Below are 26,375 nucleotides of genomic sequence, written 5' to 3' on the forward strand. Positions count from 1 at the left end.
ACTACCCTGGGACGAATCTGGAACTCCCCACTCTGGGATCCCACAGGCTCCCATCCAACTCTCCACCACAGCTATACTCCCAGGATCTAGAATCTGTTAAAATTGCCTTAACGAAGGCAGCAGAAGGCAGCAATTAAAATTTTCACTTCCTTCACAGTAGCCAAAAATTGGAAGCAACCCAAATGTCCATCAACTAATGAAGGAATAAACAAAATCTGGTACATTCCTGCAATGCATATCATTCAGACATAAAGATGGACCGAAGTACGGATACATGCTACAATGTGTATGAACTTCGAAAGCATCACACCAAGTGAAAGAAGCCAGACACTAAAGATCACGTACCATATGATTCCATTGATATGAAATGTCTAGAATAGGAAATATATTTCTGGAGGCAGAAAGCAGGTTGGTGGTTGCCAGGGGCTTCGAGGAGGGCAGTGACTGCTTAGTGAGTACATGCTTTCCTTTTGGGGTATGAAAATGTTTAGAACCAAACAGAGGTTGTGGTTACACAACGTTGTGCATGTACTGAATGCCACCGAGTTGTTCACTTTAACATGTTCATTGTATGTAATGTGATTTTACATCAATAAAAAAAAATAATAATTTAAGCTTTCAAGTCAGATCTCCAGCATCTGAACACCTGCCTCACCACTGAACCTCCTGCTACTTCCATTTGCTTATCTGTTAAATGGGGATAATAGCACCACTTAGTTCACTGGTTCATCCTGAGGATTCAATGAATCAATGCTTGACAGAGTGGCTGGTGCATGCCAAGCCCCCAGCTCTTGGGGGCTGGTCAAAGTGAACTCAGCCACTAGCCAAATTCTTCAAGGTAATGATTCGATTCACTGAATGACCTGCAGGTTTCCAGCTATATCCTTGTGGCACCAGGCTTTTCACTTACACCCTGATTACATGGCTGACCCTGTGGTCACAGGGAAAACTGACGTGCAAGATAGTAAAAGTGAAGTATAAAGTCTATTTTTTTTTTTGAGATGGAGTTTCGCTCTTGTTGCCCAGGCTGGCATGCAATGGCACGATCTCAGCTCACTGCAACCTCCGCCTCCTGGATTCAAGCAATTCTCCTGCTTCAGCCTCCCAAGTAGCTGGGATTACAGGCGCCTGCCACCACACGCAGCTAATTTTTTGTATTTTTAGTACTCTCAGGCTTTCACCATGTTGGCCAGGCTGGTCTTGAACTCCTGACCTCGGGTGATCTGCCCACCTCAGCCTCTCAAAGTGCTAGGACTACAGGCATGAGTCACAGTGCCCGGCCATATAAAGCCTATTTTAAGTCTCCATGGCCAGAGTTTTGTTCCACTTCTCCCTTTCCCTCTTCACCCATTCCTGTAAGTCACCAAGTTCCTGGCCTGTCCCCTTCCCCTTACTCTCAGATCCAGGTCCCATCTTGACCCCTCTTCCCCAGAACATGGCAAAAGCCTCCTCCCCAGCCTCTGGGCTCCAGTCCCACCCCAACCAGCCCATCACCAAAACCATCAGCAATGGGAGCTTTCTAATACTCACCTCTAACCCTGTATCTTTCTTGCTAAATATCCTCCCGTGCCTGCCTCTTTGCCTCAAGATGATGTTCTGACTCTAGTGAGAGTTATTCAAGCTTTTCCCAGGCCAAGTGGCTCATGCCTGTAATCCCAGCATTTTGGGAGGCTGAGGCAAGAGGATTGCTTGAGGCCAGGAGTTAACACCAGCCTGAGCAACATAGAGAGACCCTGTTTCTACAAAAGCAAAGAACAATTAGACAGGTGTGGTGGCACGCACTTATAGTCCCATCTACTTGGGAGGCTGAGGTGGGAGGATCCCCTGAGCCAGGCGTTCAAGGTTATAGTGAGCTAGATCACGCCACTGCACTCCAGCCTGGGTAACAAAGTGAGACCTTGTCTAAAAAAAAAAAAGGCCTGGTGTGGTGGCTCACGCCTGTAATCCCAGCACTTTGGGAGGCTGAGGCAGGGAGATCATAAGGTCAGCAGTTTGAGACCAGTCTGGCCAACATGGTGAAACTCCGTCTCTACTAAAAATACAAAAATTAGCTAGGCGTGGTGGCATGCACCTGTAGTCCCAGCTACGTGAGGGGCTGAGGCAGGAGAATCACTTGAACCCGGGAGGCAGGGGTTGCAGTGAGCTGAGATTGCACCACTGCACTCCAGCCTGGGCGACAGAGCAAGACTCTTTCTCAAAAAAAAAACAAAACAAAAAATAACTTTTTACAATCTCACCCTCAGCTACCACCCCTCACACATCTCAGCCACATCCTAGAGATTGCATGTCCCTCTGTGCCTCTCCATGCTTCATTCATGTGGTTCTGTCTCTTTGCAATATTGTCCCCTGCCCTCCTTCTTTGCAGCACACACTCATCCTTTGAGAGCTGGTTCAAACATCACCTCCTCAGACAAGCTGCATTCCCTACCCTGTCCCCTCTCCCAGCCCCTGTACTTTCCCACAGCTTGGATTAGAGCAGTTTATCAACTGCTGTTGGTGGGCCAGTTCAGGTTCTTGACTTTGCGGCACAAAAGAATTTGAGAGCGAGTCCAAAGTAAGAGTAGGCAAAGAAGTTTATTACAAAGCGAAAGTACACCCTGAGAGGCAGAGGGAGGGAGAGACAGCCTCTAGCATCTCAAGGTAATTCCTTTTATGGGAACTATACATACATATTCATAAAATATTGGTGAGTCCAGCATGAAAAGCATGCACTCAGCATCTATGTGCTCTAACACGCATTGCATGTATCATTAGCATATAAAATCTCCACCTAGGGGTGTATTTTCTACTATTCAAATGAGGAAAAGGTCACTATAAGCTAAACTTTGAACATAGCTGCACACGCAGAGCCCTGGAGAAGTTCCCAGCTCCCCCAAGGCAGGAATTTGTAGCTCACAGCTTCTTGGGTTTTTGGTGTTGATTGGCTGGAGACTGGGGAAACTACACCATGAATAAGTGGCTTTTGTTCTCTTTCCCAGGCCATATTAACAGGAACTTGCAACCATCTGGTGGTCTGCTTGTATCCTGTAGGACTGTTTATCTTGCAAGAGTTAGGTGCTGACTCACGAGAGTGCAAACCAAAGAATCTGCTTCGAAAGGGCTCCATGGGGCTTTGCGCAAGGATACAAGTGAGTATGGCCTCCTAACCTTACTTATCCTGCCTCACAACCTCAACGATATTCATATTCTGGCATTTGGGGCTGGATAATTCTTTGGTGGTGGTGGTTAGGGGAGGGTGTGGCAGGTCAGGTCTCCCTAACCGCTGAACAGGCAGGCCTCCATAACAACTGTCTCAGCACTGATTGAGTGGTTAAGTTAAATATTAAAAGCTGACAGAGCCAGTGCCCTCATACAAAGGCTGGAATGTAACAAAAGCCCAACAAGAATTTTGCCCAGGCCTTTTCTGGGCCTTGAGCATAACAAGATAATGAAGGAATTCTTAACAGGACCCGTTTAGGATTAAACAAGTTTTATTGGGGGGTCTGAAGAAACTCCTCAAGCCTCCACAAACAAGTTTATTGGGGGTCTGAAGGAACTCCCCAAACCTCCACGATTTAGCAGGAGACAAGATAAGGGTAATCACCCCAGCACCTGGACCCATTTAGATTAAATAAATTTACTGAGGCTACAGAGGAAGATCTTCAGGACTGACATCTTTGTTACAGATTGGAAGAAGTTAATCGCTTACGTCTAGATGAATGCACTCTTACATGTAGACAAATAGCTTAGAAGGTATATGAGCTCTGGAAAACTTTGTAATTTTGAGTTGGTCTGGCAATATTTTCCAGATCTTCTCCCTGTGCCCAGTTACAGAAATAAACTCCCTTCTCTCCCAGTTCACCTGCATCTTGTCATTGGGCTAAGAGAATAAGCAGCCTGACCCTTGCTTTGGTCCAGGAACAAGGGTGCATTGTCAGATGTTGAGCAGCGTCTCTAGGTTGTACACACAAGATGTCAGTAGCTCCCCTAGTCCAGTTTTGACAACCAAAAAAGGACTCCAGATATTGTCAGGTGTCTATCAGGGTGCAAAAAAGCACCAAATTGAGAAACACTGAACTAGAGCCTTCCTCCTCTGTATTCACATAGATACTTGAACAAAATGAACTTTCTCTAGTTCTTCTTTTCAAGTTCACTACGAAAACCACTATGTTGCCCAATTTCTTTTTTTTTTGAGACAGAGTCTGGATCCATCACTCAGGCTGGAGTGCACTGGTGTGATCTTGGCTCACTGCAACCTCCACCTCCTGGGTTCAAGCAATTCTCCTGTCTCAGCCTCCCAAGTAGCTGGGACTACAGGTGCCCGCCACCACGCCCAGCTAATTTTTGTATTTTTAGTAGAGACGGGGTTTCACCTTGTTGATCAGGCGGTCTCGAACTCCTGACCTCAGGTGATCCACCCGCCTCAGCCTCCCAAAGTGTTGGGATTACAGGCGTGAGCCACCGTGTCCGGCCGTTGCCCAATTTCAAAACAATTTAGTGCATTTGAAGAAGTTTATCGCAAAGCAAAAGTACACCCTGAGAGGCAGACGGAGGGAGAGACAGCCCCTAGCGTCTCAAGGGTCTCAAGACCCCCAGTAAAACTTGTTTAATCCTAAACGGGTCCTGTTAAGAATTCCTTTGTTATCACATTTATGAAGAAGGTCTTGAGAAATCCTGAGGTTCTAATTTCTTTGTTTTCCAAACTTTTCCTGCATGCCTACTACATGCTACACCAATACAGGAGTTAAGAAGGAATTACTTAGGCCCAGAGCAAGGGCATGGGAGTCCTTGGTAAGGCTTTTCTTTTTAATGAAAAGCAGCCCCAAATCAGTTTCTAACAAAGAGCAGCCTGCAACCTGGGAGCTTGCATGAGTGAATGACGGCAGGAACTAAGGAATGGACATTTTCAAGATGGCCGCTCCATCTTCCCTTCTCTGTCACGTGTGCTGTAAGGAGCAGACAAGATGGCACCGATCAACTGGAAAGTCCATTTGCATAAGGAGATTAGGGTGGGGTTACCAGCCTTCCTTGTGCGCTATTTAAACATTATACCCGATCAAACCAATCTATGAGCCTTAGGTGAATCAGACACCACCTCCTCAAACGGGACTATAAAATTTGCAGCATTCACCACCAGATGGTTCTTTTTTTTTTTTTTCCGTTCCAAGACCCCTTCCTCTATAGAGGAAGCAGTTTCTCTTTCTCTTCTCTTCTACCCATTAAACCTCCACTCCTAAAATCCTCGTGTGTTTCTGTGTCCTAAATTTTCCTGGCATGTGCCAGCGGAACCCCATGTTTATACCCCAGGTAACCTAGCTGCTTCAGCTCCTCCAGGAACATCAAAAGGAAGAAGATACAGTCCCTGGCTCATATGAAAATATAAACTTAGACACATTAAAATTTTAAAGAGTTTATTTGAGCTGACATTCATGAATCCAGAAGTGCCAAACCACCTAGTGGGCACACAAGGAAAACTTTTATAAGGTATTCCTGAAATCAAAACAAAGAAAATAGTTTCATTTGATTAAAGGGGAACAGTAGCCTTAAAGTTTGTAATTAGAGGTCAACTGGCAGTTTCTGATTGGTAAAGTCTCTACTTAGAGGTTAGTAGGCAGTTTCGATTGGTTAAGCCTAAGTTTCATTTTTCTAGGATATGACCATTCACTTTGAGTTAGGTTTGAATTTGCTTACTTGGAAACAAAGGGCTTGGAGCCGTCTCAGCCTAATGGCTTCCCAGTTAGTTATTTTGACAATTGGGAGAGCACAAGTTCATGGGGTAAGGTTTGGGAAAGGGACAGAAATAGGTAACTTACTGAAACACAGTATGATAAGGTTCCTATAAAGATGGCAAAGGATATAAATTATGGGGATAATTATGGCCTAGGGTCTGGGGACCCAAGGGCAAGAGCTTTCAGGGATGGGAAAGAAGTTAGAAAAGGCTTCTCAGAGGAAGCTCCTTTCTAACTGCACCTTGAAGGGAAAGCAAGAGCCGGCAAGCAGAGAAGCGAGCAAAAGCAGTGTAAGTACTGATAATATCAATTACAAAGCAAGGAGGTAGAAGAGGGGCTGGCAGATGTTTAGGTAATAGCAGTCAGTCTGCTACAGCTAGGGTAAAGGGAACAAAGTCAGGTCCCCTCTCGGGAAGTCTATCTGGGGCCTGCTCTGCAAGCTGCAAGGGCCGTGGAGTAAGGCCCTGGAGGGTGAACATCATCCTTCAGTCTGTCACATTAAAAAAAAAAAAATCTGCACATAAACAAGGCAAGATTTTATCCAAAACAATTATTCCAATAAAGGGAGAAGAACCTTTGCAGGAGTGGAAGGGGAACTGCTGCAACAGGGAGGTGGAGACTGTTGTAATAGGGAGTGGAGGTCTCCCACGTACCATAAAACAAAACCAAAAAGTGAGCTTCTATTCTAGTGGCACAGTCAAACCATAAACAAAAATATCATTAGCAAATGATATTTAGCACAAAGTATTTTTGTTACAGGAAAGGGGTTCTGATCCAGACCCCAAGAGAGGATTCTTGGATCTCTTGCAAGAAAGAATTCAGGGCTATTCCATAGAGTAATGTGGAAGCAAGTTTATTAAGAAAGTAAAAGAAGAAAAGAATGATTACTTCATAGAGCAGCCCCGAGGGCTGCTGGTTGCCCATTTTTATGGTTATTTCTTGATGACATGCTAAACAAAGGGTGAATTATTCATGCCTCCCCTTTTTAGACCATATAGTGTAACTTCCTGACGTTGCCATGGCATTTGTGAACCGTAATGGTGCTGGTAGGAGTGTAGCAGTGAGGATGACCAGAGGTCACTCTCATTGTCATCTTGGTTTTGGTGGGATTTGGCTGGCTTCTTCTTTTTTTTTTTTTTTTCCTTTTGAGTCAGAGTCTCACTCTGTTGCCCAGGCTGGAGTGCAGTGGTGCAATCTCGGCTCACTGCAACCTCCACCTCGCGGGTTCAAGCGATTCTCCTGCCTCAACCTCCCAAGTAGCTGGGGTTACAGGTGCCTGCCACCACGCCCAGCTAATTTTTGTATTTTTAGTAGACAGGGTTTCGCCATGTTGGCAGGCTGGTCTCAAACTCCTGACCTCAGGTAATCCGCCCGCCTCAGCCTCCCAAAGTGCTGGGATTACAGGCGTGAGTTACCGAGCCCAGCCTTGGCTGGTTTCTTTACTGCAACCTGTTTTATCAGCAAGGTCTTTATGACCTGTATCTTGTGCTGACCGCCTATATCATCCTGTAACTTAGAATGCCTTAGCCCTCCGGGAATGCAGCCCAGCAGGTCTCAGCCTCATTTTACCCAGCTCCTATTCAAGACGGAGTTGCTCTGGCTCAAATGCCTCTGTCATTTTGAAAGTGTAATGGGTAAGAAAGTGAGTGACAAATAAAGTGTGAGAAAAAATAAACAGGGTTAAACAAGAGGAACGGAGGCCTCAGGGTTGGAGAGGAGTGTGGTTTCATCAGCACGGGCTGGAAAGGCCTTGCTGGGAAGAAAATTGGCCCACAAACTATCCTGGCACCGCCCCCAGCTGCGGATTGGCTCAAGCCCTCAAGATCCAATTGGGCACAAAGGTTGGAGGCGGGAGTTGCAGTTGCAGTTCCTGATTGACTCTGGCAGAGGTGCATCAGCTTCCAGGGGCACACGCCTGTGGGCACAATGCTTCTTCTGCTTCATTGATTGGCTGTAGAATAAGCTCATCAGCCTATGATTGGCTGTAAAATAAGCCCATGCAGCCTCTGATTGGCTGCAACATAAGCCCATGCAGCCTCTCATTGGTTGTAAAATAAGCACATGCAGCCTCTGATTGGCTGTGTAAAGTAAGCCCATGCAGCCTCTGATTGGCTGCGGAGTGGATGCACTCACCTAAGGATGCGAGCTAGCAGGTCTTGCAGCGGCTATCACGCCCCTCACGCCGCTATCTCTGTGCAGCCGACTGAGGATCCCTAGTCGCACAAGGCTGTGCCTGGCCTGTTGGCGTCCCTGGCAGTTGTTGGGTTCTGGCGGTTGTTGGGTCCCTGGCAGTTGTTGGCGGTTGTTGTGTTCCTTCATTGAACCTGCACTAACTGGGCTTCCAGTCAGCGTCAGTCAGCGGATCCTTGGGCCATGGGGCAGCCGCAGGTCTGTTAGGCCACCAGGGCGGCTCTCGTGCCAGTGAGGCCCCTGAGAGCCCTTTGGTCAGACAGAGGCTAAATCTGAACAGTCAGGCGGTGAGATTAAGCATAGTCAGGGAGTTCGCCAGGAGCCAGCGTTCCTCAGCCTCACCACGTCAGTCACCTGGTCAGCCAGAAGGCAGCTGGGGCGACATCCATCTACCAAGAAGGTAAGCAAGCGGCCCGTGGGTTCACAATCAGGTCAGTGCCCTTATGAGTCAACGGTTAGTCCCTTTGAAAATCAGTTCATGAGAAAATCCACTCCCTTCAGAACCTGCCCTGTTCATTGGTTAATTAGGCTCCCGCTAAGTCAGTCTCTTGGTAAGTTACACCCCTGCAAGGCACCCAGTCATTACTCACACAGTTATCCCATGCGTGTCTATCAGTTTCATTGTTAGTTATCCTGGCTTTCCCTAGAAAATCGTTTTCCTCACCATAAATAGGTCAGTCATTAGTAAGTCAGCCCTTCCCTTAGAAAGCCGAACACCTTTGCATCACTCACACCCTGCTAAGGAAATACACAGATGGAAGTGTGCTGAGAACAGAGAATATCCTGAGCCCTTTGGAACAAGAGACAGAAGGAAAATTGAGAGACACGATGGTGAAGGAAAATTGAGAGACATGGTGGTCAAGGAAAATAGGCTGGGCGCAGTGGCTCACGTCTGTAATCCCAGCACTTTGGGAGGCTGAGGCCGGGGATCACTTGAGGTCAGGAGTTCAAGACCAGCCTGGCCAACATGGTGAAACCCCGTCTCTTCCAAAAATACAAAAATTAGACGGGCATCATGGCCCGTGCCTGTAGTCCCAGCTACTCGGGAGGCTGAGGCAGGAGAATCACTTGAACCCCGGAGGCAGAGGTTGCAGTGAGCCAAGATCGTGCCACTGCACTCCAGCCTGGGCAACACAGCGAGACTCTGTCTCAAAAAAAAAAAAAAAAAGAAAAGAAAAGAAAAAGAAAATATAATGGGTGCATGACAAGTCATCACATGTATGCTCTAAAACTGATGGAGAGAAGAAAGAAGAAATCAGAATTTTGTAGTTAAATGGATCATTACATCTCCAGCAGTAAAACCCACTCATGTTACACATGAGGAAATGAGAAGAGGGAAAATACTTGACCACAGTTATTCAGTGCTTTACTGGCAAATCCTGGCCCAGGACCTAGACAAGGCTCATTCCCACCATCTAACATGGGCTTTTAAACAGAAGAAAGGGGAAGGAAAAAAAAAATTGACAATGCAAAAAAGAAAGTGGATATGTGGTGTGAATGAGAGAGGCATTTAACGACCTGGAAACTTGGGCAATATCTTTTTTATGTGAGAAGGAAAAAGGGCAATCAGTCTGGAGGCTAAGGGTTGGGAGCACAGACCACTCAGAGAGGTCTGTTAAAACATGCCGAAATATGGAATAGGAAAGGACAGGGCTGGTTCCAGAACTCTGGGAAGGGATTAGGGGTGGTCAAGAGTGGTCCCAGGCTGAGTGTGTTGGTTCACGGCTGCAATCCCAGCACTTTGGGAGGCTGAGGTGAGAAGATTGCTTGAGCCCAGGAGTTCGAGACCAGCCTGGGTAACATAGTGAGACTCTGTCTCTACAAAAAAAAATTTTTAATTAGCTGGATCTAGTGGCTTGTGCTTATAGTCCCAGCTACTCTGGAGGCTGAGGTGGGAGGATCACTTGAGCCTGGAAAGTCGAGGCTGCAGTGAGCCATGTTCATGCCACTGCACTCCAGACCCTGTGTAAAAAAAAAAAAAAAAAAAGTGGTTCCAAGTTAAATGCTGATAGGAGCTAAGCAGGGAACCTAATACATAGTAACTAACATTTTTTGATTGCTTACCAAATGTGAGGTTCTGTTCTACTGACTCATTTAATCTTAACAACAACTCTAAGATGGGTGCTATTATTATCCATGTTTTTAAAATGAGCAAATAGGCCTAGAGAGAGGTGAAGCTACTTGCACACTATAAAACAGCTAACCTTCATATCTAGGCAGTTTGACTTGAATTTAAAATTTAAAAAAAAGAGAGAGAGAGAAGCTGGTTGTTTGAATTTTTTGTGAAGTGCTCTGATTATTAAATGTTATCCCATTTTAAAAGTTAATTTTAAAAAGTAAGCATTTGTAGGCTAAACAAAACTCATTTATGATTGTTTTTAGTTAAATGTTATCCCATTTTAAAAGTTAATTTTAAAAAGTAAGCATTTGTAGGCCAAACAAAACTCATTTATGATTGTTTTTAGTCTCTGAAGCAGGCTGACAGTGAGGGAAGTGACTTACACAGAATCACCCAGGAAGTAGCGACAAAGATTAGGTCTTCTGACTTCTGGTCCACTTCTAGGAAAAATCTAAGTATACTGTGTGTCACATCAGGGCTAGCTGATTTATTCTTATATTTTATTCATGAGGAAGTGAATTTGGAGAGGAGAATGAACTTCACCATGCTTATACAGCAGTTTTTAAGGCAAAATAGAATCATGAAAAACACCACATTTGTAGTCAAAGGTTGAGTCTGAAATCTATGAACGTAATGGCTGCATGTCCTGGGGCCAGTCATAGTACTTTTGTGGATCTCTGCCTTCCTTTTGGAAGTGTTGATAATGAGATGTACCTCACAGAGTTGTTGAGACTAAGATAAAAGATAAAATTTCTACGTCTCTAGAGTTGTAAATGGCAACCATAGTTTCTCATTAGATGTTAACCAAAAAAGTAGTTAACAGACATGGCATGATTCAGTCATTCCGAATTGATTCACAGCAGGGCACAGTGGCTCATGCCTGTAATCCTAGCACTTTGGGAGGCTGAGGCGGGAGAATTGCTTAAGCCCAGGAGTTCAAAACCAGCCTGGGCAATATAGCAAGACTCGACTCTCTCTCTACAGAAAATATTTTTTTTAAATGAATTGGGTCTAGTAGTGTGCCCTTAAAGTCCCAGCTACTTGAGAGACTGATGTGGGAGGACTACTTGAGCTCAGGAGTTCGAGGCTGTAGATAGCTGTGATTGTACCACTGCACACCAGCCAGGGTGACAGGGTGAGACTCCATCTCTTTAAAAAAAAAAAAAAAAAGGATTGATTCACAGTATCCAAATAGTAGAAACAACCCAAATGCCATCAATTGATGAATGGATAAACAAAATGTGGTCTATCCATACAGTGGAATATTATTCAACAATAACAATGAAAGGAGTACTGATATCTGGTACAACATGAATTAGCATTGAAAGCATGCTAAATGAAAGAAGCCAGACACAAAAGACCATATATTATATCATTTCATTTATATACAATGTCCAGAATAGGCAAATTTATAATTACGGAAAATAGATTAGTGGTTGCCTACAACTAGGGGGTGGAGTTGGGGTTTGGGGAAACGGGGAGTAAATGTTAATGGATATTGGTGTTTTTAGGGAGGTGATGAAAGTGCTCTGGAATTAGGTAATGGTGATGTCTGCATATCTTTATGAATATACTAAAACTCCTAAATTGTGTGCACTTTAAAATGGTGAATTTATGGTATATGAATTATATCTCAATAAAAAAATTAATTATAAAAAGGTTAGCTACCAGTAGACCCATGGCTAAATAAAAACCTGAAAATTTTAGGGAAAACTAGATACTCACATGGAAATTGGACACTTACTTTATACCAAATACAAAAATAAACTCAAAATGGGTTAAAGACTTAAATATAGCCAGGCGCAGTGGCTCACGCCTGTAATCCCAGCACTTTGGGAGGCCAAGGAGGGTGGATCACTTGATGCCAGGAGTTCGAGACCAGTCTGGCCAACATGGTGAAACCCAGTCTCTACTAAAAATACAAAAGTTAGCCAGGCATGGTGGAGCACGCCTATAATCCCAGCTACTCAGGAGGCTGAGGCACAAGAATCGCTTGCACCCAGGAGATGGAGGTTGCAGTGAGCCGAGATCATGCCACCGCACTCCAGCCTGGGCAACAGAGTGGGACCCTGTCTCAAGAAAAAAAAAAAAAAGATTTAAATATAAGAACTGAGATTGTAAAACTACTAAAAGAAAACATCGGAGAAAACTTCTGTATATTTATATGTAATACACAATAAAAATTATTGGTTTGGGAAATAGTTTTTTGGATATTTCTGCAAAAACACAGGAAACAAAAGCAAAAATTGACATGCAAGATTGCACCAAAGTAGTTTCTGAACAGCAAAGGAAACAATCAACAGAGTGAAGAGACAACCTACAGAATGGGAGAAAATATTTGCAAAGCATCCATCTAATAAGGGGCTAATATCCAAAATACATAAGGAACTCAAACAACTCAATAGCAAAAAAATCAAATAAACCAATTAAAAAATGGGCAAGGACCTGAATAGGCATTTCATAAAAGAAGACATACCAAAATGGCCAACAAGTATATTAAAAAAATGCCTGACATCACTAATCATCAGAGAAATGCAAATTCAAACCACAGATATCACCTTATACCTATTAGATGGGTATATCAAGAAGGCAAAAGATAGCAAGTGTTGATGAGGATGTGGGGAAAAGTAAACCTTGTACACTGTTGGTGGAAATGTAAATTGGTATAACCACTATGGAAAATAGTATGGAGCATCCTTAAAAAATTAAAAATAGAACTACCATATGATTCAGCAATCCCACTTCTAGGCATATATTTGACAGAAATGAACTCAGTATCTTGAAGAGATATCTGCACTCCTGTGTTCATTGCAGCATTATTCACCATAGCCCAGACGTGGAATCAACGTAAGTGTCCATTAATAGATGAGTAAAGAAAATATTATATATGTATACACACATGCACACACACACACACACACACCATTCAAATAATGTCATTTTGTTCAACATTGTCTAATCATAAGAGAAAAAAATCAATTCCCAGCCAGGACCAGTATCTGTGTGGAGTTTGCATGTTCTTATATATGGTAAAATTGGTTTCATTTTACATCATTTCACTTAAAGCAGCAGTTTCCAAGAACTGAATGATGATGGTAAGTGAGGATTTATTGTGCACACACACATACACACACAGTGGAAGTTATTCAGCCTTAAAAAAGGACATCTTGCCATTTGCAGCAACGTAAATAAACCTGAAAGACATTATGCTATGTGAAACAAGTCAGACACAGAAAGACAAGTACTGCATGATCTCACTTATATGTAGAATCTAAGAAAGTCAAACGCATGAAAGCAAAGTATAGAATGGTGGTTGCCAGGGCTAAGGGCTAAGGGAAATGAGATATTGGTCAAGGGGTACAAAGTTTCAGCTAGGCAGAATGAATAAGTTCTGGAGGTTTCATGTGCACCATGGTGACTATGGTAAATAATACTGTACTGTATACTTGAAATTTTATGACAGTAAATATTAAGTGTTCTCACCACCAAAAAAACGCTAACTGTGAAGTGCTGATTATGTTAATTCACTGGATTGTGGTAATCATTCCACAGTGCATACATACATCAAAACGTCATGTCGTACACCTTAAGAATATACAATTTTTATTTGTCAGTTATACCTCAATAAAGCTGGAATTAAAAAACTGAAAATTCTATAATCTCATCTCTGATCACTGCTCTATCCATAGGTAAGCACTGGTATCAAATTATACATCATTCTAGATCTTTGTTTTACTCATTCATGTATGTATAGTTTTGAGTGTATTATATACGAGTATGTAGATATATATTTACATATTATATATATAAAGCTTTTATATAAATGACAAATGATCCATTTTTCATTTAAAGATTGTGAAATATTTCAGACATATAGAAAGATATAAATATTGTATAATGAGCATATACCCACCACCAGCTTAATATTGAAAACACTGGCTGGGCATGGTAGCTCACACCTGTAATCCCAGCACTTTAGGAAGCCCAGGTGGGAGGACTGCTTGAGCCTAGGAGTTCAAGACCAGCCTGGACAACATAACAAGATCCCATCTCTACATAAATTAAAAAATTAGTCAGGCATGGTGGCACATGCCTGTAGTCCCAGCTACTTGGGAGGCTGAGGTGGGAAGATTGATTGAGCCTGGGAGATCAAGCCTGCAGTGAACTGTGAATGCTCCGTTGCACTCCATCCAGCCTGGGTGACAGAGCAAGAAACTGTCTCAAAAAAAAAAAAAAAAGAAAGAAAAGAAAAGAAAGAAAACACTACCCCTGGTATACTCCCTTCCCCAAACACATCTCCCACTCTCAAACATAGAGATCGCTGCTATTCTGAATTTGACATTTTATTCTGTGTACTAAGGAACTTAACCTTGCCTGAAGAGAGGTCTGGCCTTTGCCCTTGGCTTCTGGAAGACACTCCCTAGCTCTTAGAATGTCACACCTCATAGGGGTGTCTTTGTTTGCCCAGGGACCTTGCATCACACTGAATATTCTAGAAATGTGATTTAGGATGAGGGCTGGCCACACCAGATAGTGTTAACAATGTGATTTAGAGTGGAAGCAATACCAGATAGTCTAACAATGTGATTTAGAATAGGGGCTTTGGATCAAATGGTATCAGCTCAACTTCAGGAGGAGCTGGATGCTAAGATCCACCATGAGGGAAGTCACCACGTTACACGATGGAGGCCCAATAAAAACACTGGACACAAGGCTTGGGTGAGCTTCTTTAGTTGACAGTACTATGCATATTGTCACACATTATCACCAGGAAAGCTAAGTTATGCTGTCCATGACTCCACAGGGAGAGGATAACTAGAAGCTTTGTGTGGGGAACTTCTGGCCTCTGCCCTGTATGTCTTCCCTTGGCTGATTTTAATCTCTATCCTTTAGTTGTAGTAAACAGTAATCATGAGTATAACAGCTTTCAGTGAATTCTGTGAGTACTTCTAGTGAATTACCAAACCTAAGGGTAGTTTTGGGGTTCCAAAACCTTGCAAATGATTTGAGAAATGAGGGTAATCAGGGATCCTTGATATCTTCAGTTGGTGTCAGAAATGAGGGGATCTTGTGGACCATTCCCTAACTTTTCAGTTGTATCAGAAATGGGGTTCACTAGAACAGCCCTGACTCACTGAAACATATGGTTTGAGAAGAGGAGGGATGTGAAGTCAAGATGATAAGCCTTTGATTCCTGGGCTGTCCTGCGGTCACCTGTGAGTATAGAAATGCAGCTGTTCTGCAGTTACAGGAGGTAAAAGTTACCATTGCTTTTTCAATACAATGGATCCAACCCCCAAGGAGCTGACCCACTGGATGCATAAGGAAACAAACTAAATAGGCAATCCCTTGGCTATTTTTATCTGTAATCGTTAAAATGAAAGTGGCTGAGGCGGATCCTGATGCGGACCCAATCTTGGGCTCTGGCCAGCCTGAGCTACAGCTGCTAGCCTCAGGGCTGCTGCTAAAGGGAAAAGTTAGGCTGAAATGACAGATGGCAAAGAAAATTAGAGTGGTTCACCAGAGAGTGAGAAAAGATGAACATTTCCAAGAGGGTGGAAATCTCTATAAATAGTTATTAAGAAATGAGATGAGTTAAGTGGACATTGAGGGAGTCAAAACAAAGGTCTCAGTGGAGCACTCTTAGAAATTAGGTGGAGCAGTGAGAACCTAGACTTGCCCTCCAGTGTTGAAGGGCCCCCATCAAGTCTGCTATATTTACCCTAGTTTGGAGGAATTTTAGAAGCCAGAAGGCAAACATGACAATGGGAAATCTGACCTCAGATCTCCTGAGGGGACGAACATGTGATCTAATCAAGATAAATGACAAAAGGGCCTGGGTTGCTTGGCCTGACCCCTAACTGAAGACCCAAAGTCATATGCATATTAGTAGTAAAATAGTCAGGGGATGGATAAGAGATATTTCTGGGACTCATGTGGGAGTCTTACACACTGCAATTCCAAAAAGGTTGGTGAAATTCTAATAGCATCTATGGTTAGATTGCGAAGACATAGGATTGCAAAAGTGGATGAGATTCAGGTGAAACTTTGGATGAAAATTGGAATGTTTGGACAGACTGTGTAAATATGTTATGTGAATGTATTTACCTAAATGTATTATGAGGAAAGATATTGTGTCCAACTACGGAAGAGTTCCCCTACGTACTATTATGAAACAGAAGGCATGTAAATCTTCCCTTCAACCAATATTGATTGAATATGCTAAATAGGAACCAATAAGATTGCCCAAGCCCACACTAATTGTTAATTTGAAACAGTACAGGATATCTGGTGGACAAAACATGTTAGAAGCTTAATGTTTGCTTTATTTAGGCAGACTGGAGCTAAGGCCAGTGAGCACCACCCAGTGGTGAATGCTGGGATTTGGGGCCAGAAAATTTCCAATGGAGAGACAACTAGCTGCCTATTGTTGGGCTTTGAGTCTGCCCCATCATTGAAGGACATAATAATCCTGACACCTGAAATCCTCACGATGTGTTTGTCATGTTGGAAAAACACTGTAGTAAGGAAGGCCATGCCCAAAAGAGTCTCATAATAAAATGGAAATTGTTTATACAGGAACATGCTACCAGGGAAATGCAAGGAGGTCCTCGTTATATTTATGAACAGGTGGCCTTTTTCCCTACTGAAGAGCTGCGAGATCCTATTATTACTTGAATGATGTCTATTAATAGCTCTTGATTGACCAACTAAGAGTGGTTTGATTTATGGATGGCAATTCCAAAGTGAATTAATAACATCCTGTTTGGAAGACTGGCACTCATACTGAGGAAGGCAAAAACAAGTCACTTCAGTGGGCTGAACTGCCTCCACATTTGGGTTTTTACCAATTCATGGGCAGTGGCCAATGGCCTCGCCATATGGTCAGGCAGATGGGCAATGGGAAACTGTACTATTAAAAGGACGCCTATATAGGGTACAGCCTTATGGAATTCACTATAGCCAGTATCTCAAAAGACCTGTTCATACCCCCTACAAATGATAAAATAAACAGAGAAACAGACCTCCTTCCTCCCAAAAAGGCAATTAATATCCTACCTTTTATGCTGGACATTTCTTGGCAACTTTTAAAGGATTTTTACTACTTGCGTGTGCGTTCTTAAACACTTGATTTTGCCCGGTTTTTTTTCAAATTTTAAAGAAATGCTCATACATTATTACTTATTTGTGTCTGGCTTTGTTCATTCAATATTTTATTTGTAAGAATGGTCCATGTTGTTGCATCTAGCATTAGCTCATAGGTTTTTGTTGCTGTGTAGTATCTCATTTTTTAAAATTCTGTGTTTACTGGCATTTGGATTGTTTAACTTTTTGGCTATTTTTAAATAATACCACTGTAAACATTTTTGCATTGCTTTGTGGCGTACATATGCACAAACATTTCTATAAAGTATATATCTGGGAGTGGAATTGAGGGTCATAGAGTATGTGTATCTTATGCTTTGATAAATAACTTTGTTGCCCTGATTTATATTTCCACCAATAGTGTGTGAAAGTTGAGTACCACATTCTCACCAAGACTTGATATATTGTCTTGGATATGTACTGGTATCTGATGGTTTTAACAGGCATTTTGCTGGTTATTAATGAGATTTTAAATATTTTCATGGAAAATTTATTAAGATTTGTCTTATGATCCAGCTGTGGTCAATTTCTGTAAACGTTCTCTGTGTGCTTACAAAGAAATTGTATTCTGCAGTTATTGATTGCAGTATTCTCTATACATTTTTGGTCAAATTTGCTGATCAAGTTGTTGAAATCTTTATATATTCCAATAGTCTGTTTGTTCTGTCAGTTTCTGAGAGAACAGTGATTAAAATGTCACACTACTATTGTGGATGTCTGTTTCTCCTTTTATTTTTGTAGATTTTTTGCTTTATATATTTTTGGACTATGTTAGTAGGCAAACACAAATTTTAAATATATACTTTATTCCTGAGAATGTCAGCTTATCATTAGGAGATATGCCATTCTATCTTTGGTAATGCCTTTTGCTTAAAGTCTGCTTTATGGGATGTTAATGTAGGTATGTCTACATTGCCTGGCTTTCTGGTTGGTATTTGCTTGGTATATGTTTTAATTCTTTGGTTTTTTCTTTTTTTCTTTTTTTGAGATGGAGTCTTGCTCTGTCGCCCATGCTGGAGTGCAGTGGCACGATCTCGGCTCACTGCAAGCTCCGCCTCCCAGGTTCACGCCATTCTCCTGCCTCGGCCTCCTGAGTAGCTGGGATTACAGGCGCCCGCCACCACACCCGGCTAATTTTTTGTATTTTTAGTAGAGACGGGGTTTCACCGTGTTAGCCAGGATGGTCTGGATCTCCTGAACTCGTGATCCGCCCGTCTCGGCCTCCCAAAGTGCTGGGATTACAGGCATGAGCCACCGCTCCCGGCCCATTTGGTTTTTTAACTGTCCTTTACACTTATGCTTTGGTTGTGTCTTTTGTAAACAGCATGGAGTTTGGCTTTGCTTCTTTTTTCCAATATGATGATCTTAGATTCATAACTGGATAATTTAAGCCATTTATATTTAGTTAAATCACTGATGTATTGGAGTTTAAATCTAACATCTAGGTACATGATTTCTACTTGTCCCAACCGTTCTATTCTCTTTTGTATCCTTTCTGTTTGTTTCTCTGTCTTTATTTTCAAACAAGCTTTTAAATCAAAGTACAATTTTATACAGAGAAGTATTAATATAGATAGTAAGTATACAACTCAAATTATCACAAAGGGAGCAGACCAGTGTAACCACCACTGAGGTCAAGAAATAGAACATTAACAACACCCCAAACACTCCACTCATGTACTACACCATTCATTACCCCCTTTATCCTTGCTATGTTCTGGATGCAAGCACGTTGTATGTGTTGCAAGTATGTTCTCCAGCCCTGCAACTTGCATCTGTCCTCCTTAATGGTATCTTTTGATGCAGAAATTAATTCTGATACAGTCCATTTTATCCATATTTCCTCATAGCTAGTGCTTTTTGGCCCTTTTAAAGAAATATTTCGCTACCTAAAACTTACCAAGATACTCTCCTATGTTGTATTCAAGGATTCCACTGACCAATGTGGTAGCTACTAACTACATATGGCTATTGAGCCCTTATATTGTGGCTAGTCTGAATTGAAGTGTGCTGTAAGTGTAAAATATACACAAGATTTTGAAGAGTGTATAAAGAATGTACCAAATCTTAACAATTTTGTGTTGATTGCATGTTGAAATATTGGGTTAGGTTCAATATGAATAACCTAGTGAATAACCTAGGTTTCTTTCACTAGGTTAAATGAAACATCATTAAAATTAATTTTAACCATTTCTTCCTTTTTAATGTGGCTGCTAGAAAATTTAAAATTATACATGTAGTCCACATTTGTAGGTCACATTATATTTCTTCACACAGCACTGTTGTAGAAAAAAAGTCTAAGGACTTTCCCAATGTCCCTAGAAGTTATTTTTATGTATGACATGAGGTAGGGGTCTTATTTCCTTTTGCTGTATGGCTGTCCAGTTATTCTGACACCATTTATTCAAAAGAGAGTCCTTTAACTTCTATGCGGTGCCATATTTATCCTAAACCAAGTGATCACGTATGTATAGGTATTTTTCTAACCATATAGCCTGTCCCATTGGTATTTTTATTTATCCTTGTGTCAATACATACTCTCTGAATTACTATGTATGTATGTATGTATGTATTTTATTTATTTACTTATTTATTTTGAGATAGAGTCTTACTCTGTAGCCCAAAGGTACAGTGCAGTGGCGTGATCACGGCTGACTGCAGCCTTGACCTCCCTACCTCAGGTGATCCTCCCACCTTAACCTTTCAAGTAGCTGGGACTACAGGTGTGTACCACCACACCCAGATAATTTTTGTATTTTTTGTAGAAACGGGGTTTTACCATGTTGCCCACGTTGGAATTACTATGGATTTTTAAGTCATGATATCCAGTAGGAATTGGAATTGGTCATTTTTTTGAGACAGGGTCTCGTGCTGTCTCTTTTTTAATAGAAATTTACTGAGAACAAATTTATTAAATAAATGTCTACATGGGGTATAAAAGGGAACATTGTGCCATGCTATGCAATGTTACTTACACCATTCATTTCAAATTTTATGGCAAAACAATTATACTGTGGTACGGAGATGTTGTTTTACACTTCTCACCAAACTAAACATTATCATATTTTTCCTGAGAGAATGTCAACACTTTGCTATCTTAAGTGATCACACCACTGCAATCCAGACTGGGTGACAGAGAGAGAGAAAGACCCTGTCTCAAAAACAAAAACAAACCGGGCATGGTGGCTTATGCCTGTAATCTCAGCTGTTTGGGAGGCCAAGGCGGGTCAGGTGTTTGAGACCAGCCTGGCCAACATGGTGAAACCTCATCTTTACTAAAACTACAAAAATTAATTGGCCATGGTGGTGAATACCTGTAATTCCAGCCACTCGGGAGGCTAAGGCAGAAGAGTCGCTTGAACATGGGAGATGGAGATTGCAGTGAGCCGAGATCGAGCCACTGCACTCCAGCCTGGGCGACAGAGTAAGATTCCATCTCAAAAAACAAAAATAAAGCAAAGAATAAAGCAGACATGACACTGAGGCTTCACAGACAATCTTAGTTGCCTCCCTGTCCGTACGTGCTCATGAGCATCTCATCCCATATAATTCCTGCTTCTCCAGGTGAACAGGCCTTCACAATGACCAGAGACAGAAGCCCCTGACTTGGCTAAAGATACTTTCTGCTCTCCCTATCCCCACATCCTCTTTCAGTTACCCATCGCCTCACTCCTTCTGAACCATATGGTTCTGATGTCAGAGCCAGTGTAGTAAAGAGCTTCTGCTGTTCCTGAGAACTGTTGCTGCTGCAAGTGATGCTTCCACTGCTACAGCTGGGTAAGTAAGGTGAGAAGCAGCACTGGAGGTGTGTTTGGAAGCCAAGACTCCAGGGCCTGGGCGTTGGCAGGGCAGAGGATGGGCTATGGAGGCAGGGAGAAAGAGGACATATGGGCATAAGTACCAAATAATCAACGTGAATTAGACATCTTCTGTGTGTCAGATTTTGACAGGGCTGGGGTGTCTGAAGCAAATAGCAAATTGAGCAAGGGAGAGGGATGGAGAGTGCAGGTGCTATGAAGGCATGAGAGCACTAGGAGCTGTTTCAGACATTACTGGAAGCCCTGAAGTTAAGTTTTTCAGTGTTTCCGTGGGCACACTTTGCCAGATGGAAAAGACAATTCAGAGGACAGCCATAGAGGGGTCCGTACATGAGAGTCCCCCGCAGATTCCTCAACAGCGCCCCGCAAGTGACTCAGGTGAAGAGACCGAGATCAGGAGCTACTGGTTAAGGGAAAATTACCCCTTTCTTCCAGTAACCTCAAAAAACTTCAATGAAAAAGTGTGTGTCAACACTGAAGACAGATTCCTCATTATTAGAGACCTTGATGAATGTGACTGTTCCCTCCTAATCCATGATATTCATCAAATGGCCACCATGTCCTACCTGTTCTAAGTAGAGCGAGGCAATTTCCAGCATTCTTACACAGAAGATGCCATAGTACATTTGGCTTCCAGTGAATGTTCCACCAAAGACCACTTGAGACCGGGAAGAAGGAAATTAAGAAAGGTGTTCTGTTTATTGAATGGGTAATACTTCACTACGCACTGAGCTGGGTGCACTGCAAATCTTGGGGCATTCATTCTTATAACGATGATAATATGAGGTAGGTTCAGCAAATATCCCGATTTTCCAGGCTAGGAAACAGCAATGATAAGGGGAGTGACTTGCCCAGCAGCACCCAGACAGTAAGTGATGGAGGGAGAATTGGTCATAGAGCCTAAGAGGAACATTGCAGGTGGGAAGAAGAGAAGCAGAGTAGGAGGTCTGGCTTGGACATCTAGCCTTGCGGGGTAGGTGAGGGATCACAGACAATGTAGAGCCTCAGGAAATTTACTTGCCACCCCTCAAGAAGGTCTAGCGATCAGGTTCAGGCCAGATGAGGACAGAAGATAGAGGGGAACTGGTCTGGGAGGCCTGAATCCTGTGGGCTTCCAGAAAGTCCTTCTGAAGCTCCTTGTGAATAGCAAGTAAAGAGAAGGCTGCATGCTGGAGAAACTGGAAGAGGGAAGCCAGGATGCCTTGCTGACTCCTGACCCTTCCTCCCCACAGTACCTGCTAAGCTGCTCAACTCCTCTTGCTCCTTGGAGAAGACACTGCAGTGCAGCTGTTCCTTCCACGGGATTCCCACACCCTCTGTGCAGTGGTGGATGGGAGGAGTCCCCGTGGGTGTGGATGGCATGGATGGCAGCCTCCAAGTGACTTCCACCATGCTTGGCCCCTGGGCTAACAGCACTATCAGCCTAACTGAAGAGCCAGAAATGGGCATGAGACTTCTCTGTGAGGGGAAGAACCAAAACGGAACCCATGCTTTGAGCATCCTACTGATGTCAAGTGAGGGTGGAGGGGGCTCGGTGACTGGGTGAGGACAATAAGCGGGATGGGGACAGTCACTGGGGCTAGAGAATGGAGCAGAGTTTTGGCTCCGATGCCAAACTTCTCACATGCTCTCTGCTTCCAGGAAAGAGTTATTTGGCTGCCCAGGCCTTCGTGAAAGGGCTGATCCAGGGTGCTATCTATGCGGGAATTGTAATTGCGCTGCTCTTCCTCTGCCTCCTCCCTCTCATGTGAGTACTAGGGTTAAAATTCACCCGCAAGCCTACTACCGGGCAGGCCCTGGCTGCAGCCCTGGCACAGACAGAGCAAAGACAGGACCCCTCCCCTCAAGGAGCTTAGGGTCTAAAGAGGGAAAGATGTACCAAACATGGCCACCACAATCCAGGGCCATGAGGACTATACAGAGCCGTAAAACTGTGTCATAAAACAGACACTTTGAACACATTTTATAAAGGAGAAGACCAAGAAGGGGCTTGGCAGCCCTGGAAAAGGCAGCAGCAAGTCCCCGGAGTGCTGTCTGTGGTGGGCCTGCAGGGTTCAGTACTCATTAGCTTGGTGGAAAGTATTAATAGTACAGGTTGAGTATCTAATCCAAAAATCCAAAATCCGAAATGCTCCAAAATCCAAAAGTTCTCGAGGCACCGACATAATGCCACAAGTAGAAAATTCCACACCTGACCTCATGTGATAGTTCAATGCACACAAACTTTATTTCATGCACAAAATAATTTTAAATATTATATAAAATTACCTTCAGGCCATGTGTATAAGGTATATATGAAACATAAATGAATTTTGTTTTTATACTTGGCTCCTATCCCCAAGATATGTCATTATGTATAAACAAATATTCCAAAATCTAAAAAAAAAAAAAAAAATTGAAATCTGAAACACTTCTGGCCCCAGGCATTTCAGATAAGGGATATCTAACCTTTGTATGCAGACGCCCAGAGGCATGTTTGAGGCATTCCCAGTGTCTTTGTATAATGTCAGGTGCATTGAGAGTGCCAGGTAATGGCTAAAAATGAGGTTGAAAGACATCCTTGGTGTTGGTTCACAGGGTGTTAAAACTTAGCTGCATGTATTAGCTAGAAGCATGGAGTGGGAAGGGGTGAGTTGCAGGAAGTCAGGCCAGAGAGTCGGGCAGGGGAGCCTGTCCAGACAGCTTGGACTGAATCCTCATTTCGGAGCCATGGAAGAGTGCTAAGCTGTGAAGGAAAGCTTGAGCTTGGGGTGGGACACAGATTAGAGAGAGTGAGAGCCAGAAGGTCAGAGGCCAGGCAGGAAGCTGGTACAGGGGACTAAGCAGGAAATAGAAGGCCTGACCTGGGGCAAGTGATGAGGGGCAGCCAGAGAGGTGGGACTTGGGCATGGCTGGCTATGGGGAGACAAAGATGAGGAGTGAGGTGTCAGGGCAAACTGAGGAGCTATTTTCAAAGTATAATCAACAGGACTTGAAGACCAGTAACAATCTCTCTGCCAGTTGCAAGGCCCTTTCTTAGCTGACCTCATCTGAGCCCCACAGCCTAATAAGCAGGGTATCCCCATTATTGAGTGTGAAACTAATTCCCAGAGAGGATGTGTGGCTTGCCCTAGGTCATACAGCAAGCTGGTACTGTTGTTGAGGCTCTAAATCAGAAGTTCTGGTCAAGATAGAGGCCATTTGGGGATTCAGGGAGATGGAGAGCCAGAACCAATCCAAGGCTTATTTCCTTAGAGTGAAACATATCAGAAAGAAGCAGGCGAAGAACGCTGCAGCGATCAGAGCAAAATAGAGCTCTAAAGTCAGAGCAAGCCAAGAACTTGAGATGTCTCTGAAGCCTGAGGAACCAGGAAAACCCGTAGTCGCCACATTTTCTGAGAGCCGGATATTGGTATGTACCTATTGTGTCTGGAATCTAGTCTATTGGAATACTGATAATAAGACCCACAGGGAAAGGAGCACACAGTGTTTTGAAGGTGTTATCATCCTCAGTCTTGCAGGATACCTAATGCTAGAGTGTGCTTTCAGGTCATTTTATAAATAGGAAGCTAAGGCCCAGAGAGGAGAAGGATGAAAGTTAAGAGAAACAATTTAAAGAACAATTAAAATCAATTTACACGCACACACCATTACATTGAATCCCCACTGAAAAGGCAGTTGGGGAAAATCCTAATAGCAGTTGTAGCATCAGAGTGGAAACCAAGGATTTGGCCTCTGAGTGTATGGCCGGCAGCAGTCAGCTTGGTGTAGATGCCACAGGCCAAGTCAGCCTGAAGTGGTTAGAGATTAGGCCAAGCCCAGGTTACTCCTTCATTCACCCTGTACCCCACATCTTCAGCAGGGCTTGGAACATACAGTGTCCGAGGTTGCTACGCCTCACTGTTATTTACCGTTTATGATTCTCCAGAATCAGAATTGTCCTGCTGCCCTCCTAACACCCTGCATGAACAGTTAGTATCCTTTTGTAGATAAGCTATCTGTTAAATTCCACCAATATTTCCTGCAATATCTCCTAATCTTTGTGCTCGACAATGCTGGGGTCTCAGAAATGGGCCAAACTTAGGCCTTGTTCTCAGAGAGCAACTAGACTGGTCGAGAAGGCACCTTCACAGTAGGGGATGCTGAGCCAGGAGTTACGGTGGTGCAGAAGAGGGAGGGACCAAACCTACCTGAGGAAGTCAGGCAAGATTCCCTGAGGAGTCTAAGGAACAGTCAGTGTTATGGGTACTGAAGATGCACAGAGAGGACCAGAGGGAGAAGACCGAGTTGCAGGCTTTAACCATGGGGTTGTGAGGAAGGGCTAAGCCAGTGCTCACTCCATGTTGCCTTAATTCTGTGCACAAGGGGGTGTCTTTTTAAGATGTGGATACCTCACCTCTAGACCTGTTCCAACATTCTTTTTTCTTTGTCCTATTTTGCACCTCGCTTTCAGGAAAAGCAAGATAAATGAGCCAGCTAAGCCTGTGGAACATGCATCATACCTGGAGTCACCATTATCCCTGGAATTACAAAGGTCTGCAAAATTTATAGCGCTCACAGAAACCCTGGAGGCTGTAATAAACCTGGAGCCCCCTGGACTCTCCTCAGCTCACAAAACCCTCTCAATTCCTACACATCCCTTAACACTCATTCTCCATTGAATAGGTGGTTACTCTTAGACCTAGTCTTAGAACCTCTGAAGACACACTTTGTAATTTGTTGTTTGGCTAAATGAGAAGAAATCTGTGCCACCCTGGGAAGGTGTCAAAAGAAGGAAAAATACATGTGACAATATGAATCAAGTCCATCAGCAAGTTACTTTTGAGCGCCTACTGTGTGTCAGTGCCTGAGATACACCTACAAGAGTGCCAGGCTTTCAAGCCTTCATATCTGGATAGAATCCCAACTTCAGTGCTTGGTGGCTGTCTATCTTTGGACAAGATCTTTCATTCCCCAACCTTTGAACATCACATGACCCATATCTGGGTGGAGAATGGGTGAAAAGTACGGTTCAGAGATGCAGGTGAGAAAAAACATGACGATGGGCCCTGAATGCCAAGATTCATTGGAGCTTTGGAGCTTTATCTTGTAGGACCTTATCCTGACTCCCTTAGAATGTAAGTTCCAAGAGAACAGGGACTTTGTCTGCCTTGTTTTCTACTTTTATCACCAGCACCCAGAATGATGCCTAAAATACAATAAGATCTCAAGAATGTTTGTCAAATGATTTAATTAATTATAAGCTGTTGTAAGGTTTGAAGCAAGCAAGTAGAGTGACCAGATATAGGCAGAAAAATCATTTCCGTACCCTGACCCCACGTATGATATATTTAGAATGGGTAAGGCTGGAGGTAAAGATGCTAGTTAGGAGGTTATCGCAATAGTTCTTGGCCAGATTGAAAGGCAGGCATGCAA

At 43.2% G+C, this 26,375-nt stretch overlaps 1 protein-coding gene and 1 long non-coding RNA gene across 18 annotated transcripts in view; one reads left to right on the forward strand and one right to left on the reverse strand.

Moving 5' to 3' along the window:
- LOC101058133 (uncharacterized) overlaps positions 1-26,375 on the reverse strand; it is a 93,784-nt gene that overhangs the window by 65,741 nt on the left and 1,668 nt on the right. The gene's annotated exons all lie outside the window — the stretch shown is intronic.
- Positions 7,823-26,173, forward strand: SIGLECL1 (SIGLEC family like 1). Of its 13 annotated transcripts, none has more exons than XM_063800821.1 (7): positions 7,823-8,298; positions 20,818-20,940; positions 21,417-21,670; positions 22,214-22,495; positions 22,623-22,728; positions 24,216-24,372; positions 25,414-26,173. In XM_063800821.1, exons 3-6 carry the CDS (start codon positions 21,622-21,624, stop codon positions 24,271-24,273), a joined length of 495 nt encoding a protein of 164 aa, XP_063656891.1. In that variant the 5' UTR covers positions 7,823-8,298; positions 20,818-20,940; positions 21,417-21,621; the 3' UTR covers positions 24,274-24,372; positions 25,414-26,173. The 13 variants fall into 13 exon arrangements, 7 of the variants coding, with proteins under 7 accessions (XP_063656891.1, XP_063656889.1, XP_063656890.1 ...); XM_063800819.1 differs by lacking the exon at positions 7,823-8,298 and adding an exon at positions 14,493-14,736 and having other exon boundaries at positions 20,728-20,940; XM_063800820.1 differs by lacking the exon at positions 7,823-8,298 and adding an exon at positions 14,498-14,736.

Source organism: Pan troglodytes, chromosome 20, assembly GCF_028858775.2.
Source record: "Pan troglodytes isolate AG18354 chromosome 20, NHGRI_mPanTro3-v2.0_pri, whole genome shotgun sequence".
NCBI classification, from domain to species: domain Eukaryota; kingdom Metazoa; phylum Chordata; class Mammalia; order Primates; family Hominidae; genus Pan; species Pan troglodytes.

Bases quoted from the DNA above. Each gene is read 5' to 3' on its own strand.
- SIGLECL1 (XM_063800821.1), top strand. From the start codon at position 21,622: ATGTTCCACCAAAGACCACTTGAGACCGGGAAGAAGGAAATTAAGAAA. The intron at 22,496-22,622 runs GTGAGGGTGGAG...CTCTGCTTCCAG, and splicing joins GAGCATCCTACTGATGTCAA to GAAAGAGTTATTTGGCTGCC. The intron at 22,729-24,215 runs GTGAGTACTAGG...TTATTTCCTTAG, and splicing joins CTCTGCCTCCTCCCTCTCAT to AGTGAAACATATCAGAAAGA.